This window comes from Solea senegalensis, linkage group LG2 (assembly GCF_019176455.1).
Source record: "Solea senegalensis isolate Sse05_10M linkage group LG2, IFAPA_SoseM_1, whole genome shotgun sequence".
Taxonomy (NCBI): Eukaryota; Metazoa; Chordata; class Actinopteri; order Pleuronectiformes; family Soleidae; genus Solea; species Solea senegalensis.
The window spans coordinates 5,599,061-5,615,676 of NC_058022.1; the positions used below are offsets into that span (position 1 = coordinate 5,599,061).

Sequence of the window (16,616 nt, forward strand, 5' to 3'; positions counted from 1 at the left end):
GTAATCAATCAAATAAAATAGTCACATTTTTTTATGATATTGTCAAATTGAATGTGCGTCAAGGCAAAGAGCTGCTCTTTCCCTTTAGCATCAAAGTCACATGATTTAGTTAAAAACTTTGGCATGCTGTTAAAATCAACAAATGAAATCAACGTAACAGAAATAACCACACTCATCACTGCTTGGTCATATTTAGTAGTGATTGTGCTTGTAAATACTTGTGATTGCGTGATAAGTTTTTTTTATGCGTCGCTTCACATTCAAAGATTATTGAAATCAACACTTGGCACATTTACCTGAGGTTTCAGCACAACTAGAAACAACAGGATTCCACTCAGGGAACGGATTTCTTGCTCTCATCTCCTCTTTGCTGTGAAGGTCCTGATGAAGCCTCAGGTGAACACTCATCATCCTCACTTACTGTGTGTCTACAAGCCTGCAGTTTGTGTTTGCTGCCACTGGAAGGCACTGACGGACACGGCAGCTTACAGGTGTCCTGTGTCTCCTCTGTCAGTCTGTGTCACCCACAGTGATGGATGGTGTTGGACACAACGTCAGGCAGTGGCGAGGAAGTCCCTTAAGTTTAAGGTGTTTTGAGCTCAGCGGTGGTGTCAGCAGATGAAATAAGATCTGAAAAATGTTTTTGCAACTTCAATAAAATTCAATGAAACTCCTGGCAGCTCGTGTTTCTGGCACATCAGAGTACGCAAACAAGCACTATTTAGATTAAATTGTCTTTGATCAAAATCAGATTGTGATCAAAGGGAAATAATGCAACATTCGGGAAAGTTCGTTGAAAGAAGCGCTGCTGTGGAGCCACTCTACTGCTGCTGCTGCTGCTGCTGCTCCTCAAGTGTCCAAAGAAAGCACAAGTACTGTACAGACATGATTGAAGAGTGCTGTGACTGAGGGAGAGTGAACACACACAGAGACACTGCTCGGCGCGCTGCCTGAGGGTATAGCACCAAAATACACTCAACATCATTCCTTCACTTACCTCATTCGTTTAACACTTCCCTCCACCAACACACACACACACACACACACATGCATTTTATGTCTAAATTCTGGTGCACTTCTGGTGCATTTTTAATAAATACAAGAAACAGGTCATTTAAGAAAAAGCTAAACCTTGCCAATTAAACTTTTATTTTAAGGGACTTTGCAGCATGTGTTAATCTACACACACACACTTGTTTTCACAGCTATTCTTGTTAGGGCACTACTATAACAGCTTTGGACAGGTTTATGAAAACATTATCCCTTATAACTATCACCCATCCCTGCTCACCTCACCACGGCATGGCACGGCACGGTTTAGGTTGAAAATGTACAAAAATAGTGCAGACTCAACGTGGACGGACCCTAACCCATCATAACCCATCGCCGAGTCCAGTCAAGCCGTCGGAAACACGCCATGACTGTCTAATCCTAATCCAGTTCCTCAGAAATTCGGACCAAACTGTGGCCCCTGTAAGGACTACTGCTCCTGAAAAGGTCAATGTTTATGCAAAGAAGATCCCGTACAAACACACACACAAAGCTCACAAGTCGGAATATACATGGAGTTCTTCCATCACTCACAATCAATGCTGTCTCACACCCACACTCACACACTCCACACTGCGCGGGCTGGCCCGAGCTAAATGGGCTGTGTCCTGAGCAGCTAAAGTTGCACAACTATATATTTAGTTTGGGGTCATTTCCCATGAGGTCCTGCTGTGGGATACGTTTATCCCTGTCATTCACGGAGGAGGAGGAGGAGGAGGTGAGGCAAAGCACATGGTTACGACGCTGGCAGAGATAAAGAGCCGCGGGTGAAAGTCACACTCTGATGTGCGGTGTATGCAGCAGCCACTGTTCTCTGTGTGTGTGTGTGTGTGTGTGTGTGTGTGTGAACAAGGACAGTGGAACACAAGTCACAAAAAACAGATGGTTCCTAAACTCAGACCTGTTGCAGGTGGTTAGCGCTCGTCTGAATACGCTTGTGTTCGTGTTCTTCAGCCTGAAGAATCCCCTGTTTACAAGTTGGGTTTTGTTTTTGTCGACCACATTCCCCATGGTAATAATAATCATAATAACAATAATAATGAAATTAGACCGTAATAAGACAGAGGACTGAAGAGAAAAGAGAAAATCTGGTTCATCATTTCTAGGTTCTCTGCTTTCCAACTCAGATTGTACAAAAGGACATGATTAGTGATATTTATTTCAATTTTACTTCCAGGTTTTTGCAAAGTCTCGACACTAGCTGTTGCCAGAGGCATCGTGCTTTCAGGCTGACAGTCCATCCCATTCTTCTGGGTGAAATAGCTCAGGAATGTTTTTCTGAAGAAATCCTTTCACATTCATTTATTTATTTATTTATATTAGTTATTGGCCTCTTAATTGTAAAATTGTAGACTTCACTGGACATTGATTCTAATTGATTATTGTTTAGATCTTTTGGACCTGCTCGTGCCAACCTAGTGTTCATTCAGCTCATCTGGCATCAGAGTATGAATTCCTGATTGGTCCTTAAACATGTAGAAATAGTTTTTAAGCCTGGGTTCAAACTCTATTCCACAATGAGCGTGTGATTCTTCTTCCTTATTATTATCTTTATTTCATATCTGTTTGATATGAAAACAAGGGAAAACAAGCCGTTGCCATGGCAGCAGTTGCGTGTCATGATCAAGGTAACACAGAGCACATGTTACACACACTGCAAACAAGAAAAACAGAAAGACGGGCTGAGTTAGTGCTCACTGTCTCTCTCTCAAGCTTATATCAGGCTCAGACGGAATAACGTGACCTGATTTTCACTTCACATCTGGCGCCGGTAGCGCATCATGTGATCGGCGGAACACTGGCAGAAACTTTTGCCCGGACCAGTTGATGATAAAAGACGGCAGCTGTCAGCATCTGTTGCGGGTGACCTCCCACATGTCGTCCCTCTCTGAACTCGAGGCAACATTTAATCACCGCTGCTTGTCTGCTCTACTGTCTGTTACTGTTTCTCCACCACAGTGAAGATCAGCAGCCTGATGCTCAGTGGCATTTGTGTGTGTGTGTGTGTCTGCAGGTTCTGCAAATCATTAGTGTTAATGATCATCCTGCATGGTGCTTTTCTTTTTTATACATATATATATATATATGTATATATATATGTATAATGTATATATATTATACATATATATTATATATATACATATATATGTATAATATATATATATATGTATATATATATGTATAATGTATATATATTATACATATATATTATATATATACATATATATGTATAATATATATATATATATGTATATATATATGCTTTGTGACAGATTTAAAACAAATATCAAAATTGTTCAGCCGTAATAATAAAGCTAGCACAAATACAGGCCTTCATCTTGGCTCGGACCTCTGTGCTTCCTCATGGGGGTTTGAGAAGGATGATGTTTTGATGTTCAGCCCGTTCTTGTGATGTGGATTACACTTACCGCGCATCGCTTGGTGCAAAAATCACCGTTGACGCGTCGCTCACTTTCCCTCACGTGTTCCCTTTTGGTAAAACTGCACTCCACTCTTCTCAGTCTTTCAAAATGAATCATCTTAACCCCCGGCAGCGATAAACACACACTCCGACACACAGCGCGCACCTGGCTGCAATTGCACAAAGCGGAAAGAAACACACGTGTTGGGACATATCATGGTGAAATGATTTGTGTGTGTGTGTCTGTGTGTACTTGCTTACACACAATGAGCTCTATTTGTGTGAACATGCCTGCGGCTGCAAACTGCGGCCGCGGAGCAAATCCACTGTCTTGCAACTTGGAAGCAGCCCTAGAAACATCACTCTGCTGTTTCCTTTTCTTTGGTTCTTGGAGGCAGCTCTGCTGACTTCCACGCGTCACATGTGTGACAGCGACACAGTTACTCACCTGCTAGAGGGAGAGTGAACGGGACGTTCTGTCAGGGGCAATTATACTTTTCTCGCTCTCTATTTTTGCTTGTTTGCTGGTATGTCACTGCTGAGGCTGCAGCTCGGAGTGGATGATTCTTCTGGACAGTCCCTCTCGCTCCCCCCCCGATGGTGGTTTAGTCTGGGCTTGTGTAACCTGTATTCTGGAGCCTGCACATCCAGACTATAATATACCCTTTGCATTTACTGTTTATATCCTGCGTCGTTGGTGTCGCTGCCCAGCTCTCTGTGCACTGAGCTGCTGTGTTTCCTGTAACGTTGTTTTCCATATCTATTCAAACAAATAAATTACCCACACTGCACTGGGTGGCAAGTCTCTTATCAACAGCCTAACAAATTGGCTGTTGTATCATGTTTACTCGACTACAAAATCAATTTTTGGCCTTTTCAGACATGACTCTGCTCACATGGTACCCATTTGGAAAGCTTTTTATCTGCTGTGAGAACAAAAAGACACAAAGTTAAGAGAGAACAACAAACACACTGTTTCTGTCTTTCTCAGACTCTTAAAGCCGAACTTTACAACTCCTGTCGCCTTTTTCTCTGATTTTAACGACACCACCCATCTATTGTCTAATGCTTTATCCTCACTTTTGCAAAAGCTCACCACCGATGCACCTGTGGTTCTCGCAAGGCCTCCTCATTCTGAAGACTCCAGGTCAACGGCCCTGATCTTGCAAGGCTGGTTTTCCGCTAACATGAAGTAGGAGGAGTAAAGACAGCCGTCAATCTCCTCCCAGCAAACCATTTGACCATCACAATGACTCTGTCGCTGTTAAATTAGGGTCCAAATCCTGTGTAGTTCCACAGTAATATCACACCAATGTGGTCACCGCACTAAAGGTCACATGGTCTAGTTTGTTGAGTAAGGTGCACGGACCAAGAGTCCAGATTTGATTGCTTCTACCACTGCTACTACCGGCTTTGTTAATATACAGCCATCTGTCTGTTAGCCTGAGGTTAGCCAAGCCCGCACACGCTCAGTGATGACATCACGGATGGCTCTGATGGTTATTTCTTCTGCTCTCCACCATGAAACGTTGTCTTCCACTTTCATCTTTTTCCTCCCTCGCCATCTGCGCTGTGCTCTTATTCTTCTCCCCCTCGTTTTTGTTTGTGTCCCTCTCTGTCCTTTCTTGTCCTCCCACCCTCTCTCCCTCCCTCTCTCTCTCTCTCGCTGTCCATAACTGTATATGGCATTGAAAAAGAGAGCTGCGCGGACGTCCTCTTTGGTCCATGCTAATGGAAGCAGACCTGTCTCTCTGTGTAAATATTTGCACAGAGGGATTATAGATGGTCCCACGCATTCAAGGTGGAGCCGCGCTCCGCTCGTGGCCACATTAGGGCAAAGAATGATGCTGAGTGTGGTTGTAACATAACATGAGAGGAGGAGATGATGTGACATGGCAAAACAAAACAAAATGCCGACATACGTTACTGTGCTGCGTGTCTTTCAGGTATGACGCTGATCTCACTGTCCGTCTCTTTCTGTCTTTGTCTTTTTTTGGACACAGGCGCCCAGCAGTGACCTCCCTCTCAAACATGTAGACACCATGGTGAGTTGAGACCTCTTTACAGTAATCTAGCCCATCCTAGTCTGGATTTAACACCAGACCACATCTTAATGAGACGGAGTACGACTCTTGAAAGGGTGTGCAGTCACCTCCCACTTCCAACAGGCGTGACCCACAGATCAAAATGCCTCTGCACGCAGTTGGATAGACCTACGGCCAATCAGGCGGATGATCCGCGTGACAATGTGTCCAGAGCTATTTTCCTAATCGATTAATCGTTTGGTCCATAAAATATCAGAAAACCTTAACCAAAAAGATTGAGTTTTAATGATTTCTTTGTTCTCCAGAGCAAAGAAATGAAGAAAATATTCACATTTAAGAAGCTTAAACAATCGGAAATCTTGCTTCAAACCGATTCATCGATTATCAAAATAGTTGTCGATTCATTTTGTAAACGATTCATTGATGAATTGTTTCAGCTCTAAATGTGTCCACAAACGTGCTTGTTGTAGTTATCTACTAATGACATCTAATGCCTCAAATCTCCGGCTGACTCGTCTGGGTTCACCCAGGCTAACCCCATCCCGCTTTGTCAAAGCATAAAAAAAAAAAAAATCCAGTGGGAATGTGTTAAATTGGCATTCCCTCCTGTGTCCAATGACTCTGCAATCCACAGTGCTTGGCGTTGGCTCCGTTGGGGATCAGTGGGCATGCGAGACCCATGTGAACATGATCATTTCTTCTCTGTCAGCCTCATTTTTGGCAGCAAGACAACGTGTGATGTAATTCCTTGCGTAACGCTAAGATGCGTGTCGGTCTTCTTGGCTGCGTGCTTTTGCCATGAGCCATGATTTGGGGACAGCGTTCAGTTTCCTCGATCAATTTGATTAATACCTAAGTTTCCAGTCACGTGTGTGGTTGAAAGACTGCATGTGTTTGATGTAGGGAAACTATTTACTGCCTCTTCTACTCCCAAATCAAATGAGAAATACTGTAACTGAAGGTGTTTATGAGTAAAATTCAGTTGTATACACATTATAGAGTTGGTTTATTGTTGCCAGTGTGTACTGGCTTTGTTACAAATGCTTGTTTACTGCCCAGAATCAAGTGCCGCTTTTTTCTTGTCCTCGATAATGATCGAAAGTGTCTCGCTGAGACTCGAAAAAAAAAAGGGAATTCTTTGCTGATAATCAGGCCAAGATGCAAACACCGTTTCAGACACTGTGGGCATCGATTTTTGATCCGATCTGTTGATTTGTGAGCAGGGAAGATTTGTGTGCCTCAGGCCGTGCACACAGGTATGCAGGTAGCGCAGGTTTTTGGAAGTCTTCAGGCCAGACGAGAATGTCGATCACATCCAATTCCAACATTCTCTCTCTACGCAACATCTGCACACATGGAACCAACAATCGGGATGAATCTGGTTTGGGAAAGAATGTGGTTTTTGTGTGTGGATAGGCTTTCTCAGCTCAAACATTTGATTGCATTGTTGTTGTTATTTCTAGAAAGCTAAATGAATGTAGGTGATGCTATTATTATTATAAGAAACATCGTCCAAGGTTCGGCTTTTAATTTTGCTTTTAATCCGTCAAAATTGTTACATGTTCGCTCCGGACTCACTTGGCACTCGTTGTCCATGACACAACTTCCTGTGAGTTTTGTTTTGTCTGGGGAAAAAAAACAGCTGAAGTCACCATTTTAGATTTACCACCCAAAATTCAAGTTGCCACTTTCTCCACCGAGACTAAAATAAATGCACCAGTGTGTGTGTGTGCGTGTGTGGTCACTTTTATTGGCATTTCCTTTGCTTTCCCGCGGTTTTCGTCGCCGTGGTAGCACCGGAGAGCTCTGTGTTTTATTTTATCTCCACAGCTTCAGAAGTGGAGAAGTCAGTGTTGACGTTCCCCCGAGTTATAAATCTGCACTTTAACACGGGGGCAGAGCTCGACACGCACAGTAATTACTGCATAACAGGGTCATAACGTTTTTCAGCTACACACGCCTGCATGTAAACTGGTGTATTTGGCACCTGCAGCGTGGAATGAGCTGTACAGAGAACTGGAGGCTGGTCCTTGATTCCACAGATGCTTATTTATTTATTTATTTACTTATTTGTGTCTTTTATGCCCTAGAACTTGGTTGCTGCTGCTGTTTTTAATCTCTATGGGATGTTTTTTTTCCCCCCTTGTTAAATAGTTTAAATATGTATTTATGTGTCACTGTACAGTCACATCCGTACGTTATGCATATGTTAGCATTTAAATGTGTGTACTTTTTATCTGTGTGTGTGTGTGTGTGTGCAGCTGCTACTGTCTGGTCATGGGCATGTTGCTGTGTGGTTACACTGTGACGTCTGACAGATACAGTATGTGGCCACACCTCGTTGCCCCTGAGCATCAGAGAGATTTGTCTTATGACTGCATGAGCTCCTCCCACTTCACTCAGTTCACTCTACTGTAGCCGCTGTAGTTCCTTCACTTCTTCTTGGCTAGATTGACTCATATGTATATTTATGCTGTTGATTGTAGCAACGGCGGCGCTCTTGTTTGTTTGTTTTTTTTAATGTTGAGTAGATAATGAGTGAACTTTTCCACTTCCTTGACGCAGTCGTCGGTTTTCGTGATTCATCTGTAACAGGAAGCTGAAAATGACAAGAAATGAACAGAAATATACCAAATAAAAATGTACTTGTACATATTAAAACTCTCAGTATAGCAATGTTTCGAGCTTGTGTCGCCCCGGTGACGTTCCCATGCTGCAAACAGGAAGTGATTTGTTTTATACTAAGACAGACATTGCAATATTAAGCTGGAGCGTGACTAAAAAGTTTGACATTAAAAGCACTCGTTGTTCCCACCCGCCCCTGTGCTGCTGCTGTGTACACACAAACGCTCCCTCCGTCACACAGTGTTACACAGTCACAGTGGAATACACACAAAAAATGTACAGACTTAGATACTTTCTCAACTACACACAAGTATATTTGGATACTAATGAAGACACAAGTGGGGAAGAGCTGCATGTGACATGCAGGAGACTTCTTTGTGTGTGTCTACACGCATCTGATCCCAGATGTTTTCCTCAGAAAAGGGTCAGAAAGGGGTTATCAGATGCAATTTAGCTCCATACACAAACAGGAAAAAACAGGAGGGAGTGAGGGAAAAGTTGAACATGAGGAGGGCTCATAACATGATGGGAGGCAGAATGAGAGAGGGTGGTGGGTGGGGGTGGTGTGGCGGGGTGGCCAGTATACACACAGGGTGGGAAAGAGAAAGAGAGGGAGAAGGGAGCGAGCGGACAGAGGGGACGAGTCGAGGAGCGCTGTGGAGGAGTCTGCTCTGAGCCGGGGAGCATGGAGAACTGCCCAAAATAGAGCCCTTGGTTCTTGTTTTGTTTTGTTTTGGGATTTTTTTTTTCCCTCCTCCTCCTCCGCTGTCAGAGAAAAGGGAGAGGTCTCACAGGGGAAACTTCACTGCCGGACATAAAGCAGGGAGAGACACAGGCAGCTCTCCAGAGATGAGCCAAGGAGGGTCTTTAAGAAGACGGCTCTCCTCTCTGAGGGGGGCATGGCGATGGAGTACGGGTTACCTTTTCCGGAAGGTAGGATGAGATGATGGTGAAGATGCGTGAATGGATGGTTGTGATGTTGTGCCTTTTCGTCTGGAGAGTCACCAGCGGAGTTGTCAGCGTGGGTTCTTTTTTTCTTGTCCACTCGTTTGCCGCTTGGATTTTTTTTTTGTGTCGTAGTAGTTTCTCAGAGATTTTTTTACCCAGCCCCCACCGTCTTCTGCCCTCCCTAATTTCTCTCCCCTCCTTCTCTCTCAGATGGTTCATTTGTACGGCCTGCTTGTAAAGTCAACCTCCCCAGATGGTTTTCATCTGGAAACAGGCCTGCAGGACCCCCCATTTCAGTTCCCACCTCCTCCTTTATGATACCCCTCCGTTTTCCCAATGCAAGCGCTCGAAGGAGAGGAACAGGTTTTAAGATGCGGACAATGATGTGTTTAGGGTCCAAATTGTGGTACTTCAGAGTGAGGCATATTAAAAAATATTGTATTATTTTTGAGTGTAGTTTCATCGAGGTGCTTTTATTTCCCTGTGTGGTTGCATGTTACCCCAACAACTTTGCAGTGGAGTTCAAGCAGCAGCTCTTCAGACATCTGTTTGTGCTGTTTCAGTCTCTAATTAGAATGTTTGAATTTTTTTTTTTTTTTGGTGTCAGACTCGCAGCACTCCTCAGTACCCGCACTCTCGTGCTCGTTCATCTCTGTCCTCCTCTGGCTAATAGTCCGTGCCCTTTATAACCTCTGGCAACATACTGAAATGTTTAGGCTAAAGCAATAAGAGAAGGGAAGAGATGGGGGGGGGTGTCCGTGTGTGACTCTTGTGAACACTATTGCCGTATATGCACCACAGAAAAGGAGCTCCGCACATTCTGTGGCACATCCGCGCCAGTTTGCACATGGCTTGAGTTCGACAGGAGGCGGGACGCTCACTCATTTGCTCGCCGTGATTAATCCGTCGTTTCTGCAGCTGTGCTCTCACATTATCTGCAAAGTTCACGAGGGAGCTGGATATTGTCTGAAGTGACTTTTAGACTACATTCACATTACCAGCTCCGTCTTTTTTATATTAGGGATTTAGGGACGCAAGACTGATGCATGAGAGAGTAACGTACTGTAGGGTTCACTGCAGCAGCATACGAGGTGCATTCAAAGACCATTCTAAATCGAATTTAGAATGGAGGAGCGCTTACATGTCATCACTTCTGCAAACACACATGATGTGCACTAACTCTATGTTTTCTGCCGTTGCCACTTGTAATAATAGATACCCTGCAAATTAGGTAGTCAGTGGTTTTTGTAACTACAATCCTTGTTAAAACAGTACTTTTGTATCTTTTTTAATATATAATATAATATATAATGACTTTTTATAATCAAGGGGATAAGGGAATATAGGCATCATATGTTAAATAGTTAGATCAGAGCCACAGACATTTGCATTCAGACGCTTTGCGTCCATCTCTGCGTCTTGTGTGCATGTTTTGAAGCAGTTAAATAGAATTAGATTACGTGAACATTAGCAAACTCTGCCGTATCAGGTCTGTTCATGGTTGAGCTCTTTTCAGTTTGTGTATTTCCTCACAAATGTTCAACCCACATGCATGAGTCACTGAGAGTTTTCTATTTCTTTAGACATCACACTGTGAGAATACTTGCACTTGCTCAAGCAATCTAAAGCTCCTGAACACATTCAGTACCCGAGTGGGCCGAGATAGGATTTAAGCCACAGCAGCTGTAGTTTAAATAGCCTTCCTGTAGCCCCACCCAGACATTATCTAAAATAATCCTGTCTGTTTTCAATTAGTTGACTTGTATTTCCTTCTGTCTCAACTCGATCCACAACCTTTACTTGTCAGGCAGTGCTTTCCCCGTAGCAATACACTTTTTGCCGAGCTCACAAGAGGTGAAGAATTTCTGATAGAAAAACAAAAAGGCACCATTTTCTGCTCACTATGGGCTCGTTTATGATTATGGTTTAATCGAATTATTCTGGGCTGATATAGCGAGAGACATTATTCGTTAACAAGCTTGATAAACCACACACATAAATAAATTATACACTGACATGCAGTCAGTGGCTCGGAGAGAGCAGAGCGCTGCTGAAGCTCATCCACGGACAGCGAGCAGTGCTCTTGACACTGGTGGTTTGCCAGCCAGTGTGATCTAATGGGTGATGAAGGATAACAGCCCCCCCACACACACACACACACACACATGTGACTCAAGCACCACAGGGGAGTGAACAAGTCCATGTGCACTTTGACCCTCCTCCTTGAGTTGGTCTGAGGGGGAGGCAGGACCAGGCGAGGCAGAGTGGAACCAAACACAGTCTTTCTGCTGTGGAGGCGCTCACATCGTGGAACTGCGCGGCGCCGTATAAAGCCCGGTTTACACTGTGCGATTTTGGGGCTGTCAAAGGCAGAGGTCAGTCGCGATGTGAGAGAGGTTCAAAGGCTGTAAGGATTTTCTCCTCGTGTCAGAAATTTAGGATAATCGTCTCACAGTGTGCACGTGCTACTGATGAGGCGATGGAAAGCGTGAAACATGAAATGACGTGTTAAACACGTAGACCCTATATTAAAACAAAGTGGACGTCGTGTTCCAGCTGTACAACGAACTTCAGTTTTGAAGGGATTAAGGTTCTTAAACCTGGGAATTCACATTTCTCACGTTCAACCAGGCGACATTTGGACGAGACACACATCGTCCATCACATCATATGCCATCATGGCAACATCATGTTCTACTGAAGCAAACCTGAAGCTAATATTAAGACCATTAACTCCGTACCCTCTGGTATGCAGTAGACTGTTACTTCCAGGTTTGACTCACCCAGCAAACCAAAGGGCTACCTTGAATTGTCATATACAGTTAATGAACAATCAGTGCGACCAAATACAGGTAAAAAAAACATAGACAAAATGCTGGTATTTAGAGTCTGGATTTTTCTCCAGAGCGTTAATCTTCTTCTGCTGTTTACTACTGCTCCATCCTTATGATGCCAACTTGCTGATGACGCTGCTAACTTGTGTAACAGCTGGTCAGCATCATACACACCGTCTTAGACAAGTTTCTTGAATCTCACAGTGCTGTGTTTCCGACATGGTACAGTACGGTTTGGAATGGTAAAGTCCTGGGGCAGGCTTGCGTTACGGTACCGTTACTTGGTACGAGGGGTGAGGGCTCAAATGGCCACGTAGCCTGACGTTGTACCGTTGCGACAACAACAAACGACGACGTCACACAACGATAGAGGGTATCCAGCGGCTCTCTTTTTCCTGTGACTAGCAGAGAATGGCCCAATCAGCTGACTGTCATTGTTGGAGCTGGTCTAATCGTGCCGTACCATTTCACTCTGGTACGTCAAAGGGAAGGTTGCCAAAGAATGGAGGCGTTGGGGCTGTTTATTTTAGTACAATGCCAAAAGGAAATGCTAAGAGGCACAAAAGAGCCCGTCCGGACACTCTGTATCTGGATCTGTGAAGCAATAATCAATACTTTGCCTCTCTGAGAGAGCGAGAATGACGTTTCCACATGCAACTGCCTGTTGTGTTGTGTGAGATCACTGCGTCCGAGCGAGTGGGTGCATACGCATGTTTACCTTAAGGCTCATTGCAGCCATATTGAGTGCTGCTTTGTTGAACATTTCCCATAACATCAAAACCCCTTCGACAACATTATTTATTCCGTTCAGTAATCTGCCAAATTTTCAACTTGAACAACACGAACAAGACCGAGCTGGTCTGATGACGCGCGTTTGGTTGCTTTGAACAAACTGTAAATCACACAACGCCGTGCCTGTGATACTGTACCTACATCCACAGTTAATGGAACTTGTGGTGATATATTAGAGTTTGTTTTATTGAATAACAATAGTATTCATTTAGAATGCAGAGAGGTGCACATAGAGAAAATCTCCTCATGCAAAGGTCTGGAACATCACGATGTCTTATTAGTAGTGTATGTACTGTACATTGAGATTTATATGACTGAAATGAAAAGAGTTTTTTATCAGTTCTCACATTGGGATTTAAAAATAAATCAAATCAAATGTAGTATTTAATAAAATAGCCCAACATAACAGAAAGATTTAAAAATAAAAGTGCTTCTGTTGCACATTAAAACAAGCATCTTCAACCAAGACAGTTTGTATATTGAGTTTCCATTTTATCTCTTTTGTTAGTTAACTCTTTTCAGGACATTATATTAAGATATTTTTCTTATTTTTCTCTGATTTCTCTGTCTGTTCTCCCGCTCACTCTGAACACTTGCTAATCAGAACTCCCTGACGTGATTTGCTGAACTGGCTGCTAGAAAAGCTGCTCAAATTTAAATACAAACACTCTTTCATCAGTGTTTCTCCAGATAATCAAAATGAGATGACTTCTGGGCTTGGATTTAGCCCACAGACCTCCATTTAGGGACCTCTGTTTTATATGGTGCTGCTGAAAGCTTGTTTTACTTTTTGTACATACATACGTTCTTTATGTTCTTCTAAATCACTCGGATCGGACAATGATTAAGTTTATCTTTGTGTTTTCAGGGCTCCACCAAATCCTCAAAGAGCATGGAGTCACGGCGCAGACCGTCAAGGTAGGAACTCTCCTCTCCTCTCCTCTCCTCTCCTCTCCTCTCCTCTCTCCCTCTCCCTCTCCTCTCCTCTCCTCTCCTCTCCTCTCCCTCTCCTCTCCTCTCCTCTCTTCTCCTCTCCTCTCCTCTCCTCTCCTTTCCCATACAAGGCCTCATGTGGCCTGTCGGAATGCATTTGTTAAATCATTCTAGGACCTAATCACTGTTTGTCTTCCCCAGTACCTCATGGGTGAAAATCAAAACTAAGCTAATTGTCGCTGAGGTCTTCTCACCTCCATTTGAAATGAAATGTTTGCATGTAATGGGCTATTTGCTTTTCCTTTTATTTAATCGCGGGCGTTAATAGAAATCACTCGCCCCGCTGTTGAACTGGAACTCACACGGTGTTGCTATTTGGTGTCAGTCGCTCTCACCTCAGTCCGCGGGGAGCCACAGATGTTGCCAGTGGTGCAGTTAATCAGTAAAGCGTGTACAACTCCACGACAGTTGATGTCGGAGTATCACTTTGATTTATGTTAGCTTAGGTCAGGTGAAATTTGGATGAGACAAATCCGTTGTTGTGTTATTAAGAGCCTCTCAGGTTTCCGTATGATTTCTCTCACCGTATTAACCTCTCTGGATAGTTTTGCTTTACACTCCATGTCCAAGTGTACATACCATGTAAGAAAATACATCATATACAGTATATATATATATATATATATATATATATACATACATATATACAAAATAGGAAGCCATCTCAATAATTTCCTTACATTTTGGAGTTGTAAATGTTAAACGCTCTGTGTTTATATAGATATATATAGTTCTATTCTAGTCTTGACAACCACTCAAAGCTGTCATAACAGTGCCAAGCCGGGGATCAAACCTACAACCCTCCAGTTGAAAGGTGGCCCACTCTACCACTAAGCCATGGCCGCGCTAGTGTAATTTCATGCAGTGTTACTGCATTATATCATTTATCTTAGGGCTGCAACATTTAATCGATGACTAAACTAATAGTCAAGTCATTTAAATCAAATTAAATTAAATGTGAACATTTTCCAGTTTCTTTGCTCCACGTGACAAAGACATCATTAAAAACCAATGATTAGCGATTATTCGAAAAGTATCGGCAGATTAATCGACGATGAAAACAATAATTTGCTGCAGCCCCAGTTTATTTATTTTATTTCCTTTAAGTCCTAAACGCCAGTTCAGCATTTGAAGCATCATTGCTTTAAACAGATTGCACACTTGAGTTCATCGACTCCATTGGATTACGGTCAGTTAGAAAAGTTGCTGTTTTTAAAGGCATGTCATGGATGTCACTTATGTAATACAGTGGCTGAAATGTGTTCAATCACAGCAGTGGATCCCTTTAGGCTTATTAACAGTTCTTTAAAGACACACAGTATACTCCTTAAATGTGCAAAAAAGGCTGTGCAGCTCAGTGTTATCAGTTGCACATGCCCACATTGTGATAATGTGCAATATTGTGCGCTGTGAGACGAGATCATTCCACAGCTCACTGTCTCAGGTTTCCTGGTAGAACATTCCTGTTCTCAGTTGGTTTTTGTCCAAGTGCACAAATCAGATCACCGCAGCGGTGAAATTGAGCGTGTTGAGATAATGCGGCATTCGTCAAATGCAAAATGCAGAAAAACGGGCAATCACTTCATCTCTCCAGCTGATGAGAAGCAGGTTGGAGCCCAGCCGGTCAGCAAATGCTGGTGGACCTGGAACAGGACCAAACCACAAGTCTACGCTGGCCCTGCTCTCCTCCTCCTCCTCCTCCTCCTCCCACCGGCAAAAGACATGCATATGCAGAGACTGACAGGGAAAGGAAAGAAAGAGATATTAAGACGTACAAAAATAGATGAAAAAATGTCGAGGAGACAGAGAGAAGAGAGATGTCCGGGCAAAAGAAACAGCCCAGTAAAAACATGAAGAAAGTGTGTGTCAATTCCAGAGATTAAGAAGAAGAAACATGAAAGAGAACATGTGTGGCATTTCAGTTTCTCCTGGATAATGTTCAATAAGCAGCTTCTGAGTGGCTCCAGATGTACAGTGCAGAGCAGGTTACCGTGTTTGTATGGTAAGTCTGCTGCGATCTTCTCTCCCAGACGTATGAGCAATTTCCTTTAGGGTCTACTCACTGCTGACAAATGTGGGAAATATGCTGCAGTCTGCAGACAGCGCCCTCTTCACTTCACCACCTTTGTTCAGTTACTTCACTCCCTCGACGCTCTCGCCGTCTCGTCTTAGAAGACACGAGAGATCCACAGATGCACTCAAAGAAATTAAAAAGCTGTCACTGTGCGTTCAAAGGTGGGGGGGAAAAAAAACTGAACAAATCAAAGCCGTATGTTAGGTTTTCAGTGGGAGACGAGAACACAGGAGCCGACACAGTGTTCCAAGGAGAAAGATTGTGCAAATTATATAAACACTGAGGGGCTGAGGGGCAGGATTGACAACGTGCCTATAGGTTTCCATTAAAAATGGATCACAAATTCAACCAAATCTAACCTCATTTTTAAAAATTCATTGTGCCTTTATGCGCGTTTCCATTTACTGTTAGTTCAAAATAAGCAGTAGGTGGCCCACAAGGCCGCGTCGCCACTGAAGTTGACGTTGATTCGGTGGCTTGTCGTTGGGTGTCTCCAGGTTTCTGTTGCACACTCCGGACAACCAATACTTTTACTTTTACTTCTAATACTACAAGTACATTTTATATCAGAAAATGACTTTTGATACTATAGTACAGTAAATGTCAGGTACTTTTACTCAAGGACTTTTAATCAAGTAATATTCTAAAAGGTGACTTTAACTTCTACCAAAGTCATCTTCTGGTAAGATGCTTGTACTTTTACTCAAGTATCGCCTTCAAGTACTTACAAGACCGCAAGTGGGTTTGTCCATGGTGTACTGCACCTCCCCAGGCTACTTGGGTACTAAGTGGGCATGAGATTGAAGAAGGCAAATAATGCAGGCCTCATATGG

The 16,616-nt window shown here is 43.2% G+C and overlaps 1 protein-coding gene across 5 annotated transcripts in view; it reads left to right on the top strand.

Annotated features, from left to right (window-relative positions):
- Nucleotides 1-16,616, top strand: part of tns1b (tensin 1b) — a 167,359-nt gene that overhangs the window by 103,049 nt on the left and 47,694 nt on the right. For 4 of the 5 annotated variants that reach the window (XM_044013784.1, XM_044013801.1, XM_044013793.1 and 1 more), the window contains 2 exons: nucleotides 5,476-5,517; nucleotides 13,585-13,634. In XM_044013784.1, coding sequence (XP_043869719.1) covers nucleotides 5,476-5,517; nucleotides 13,585-13,634 — 92 coding nt within the window. Of the gene's footprint in view, nucleotides 1-5,475; nucleotides 5,518-8,747; nucleotides 9,076-13,584; nucleotides 13,635-16,616 lie in introns of those variants that run through there. The other variant, XM_044013821.1, reaches the window with a different exon arrangement.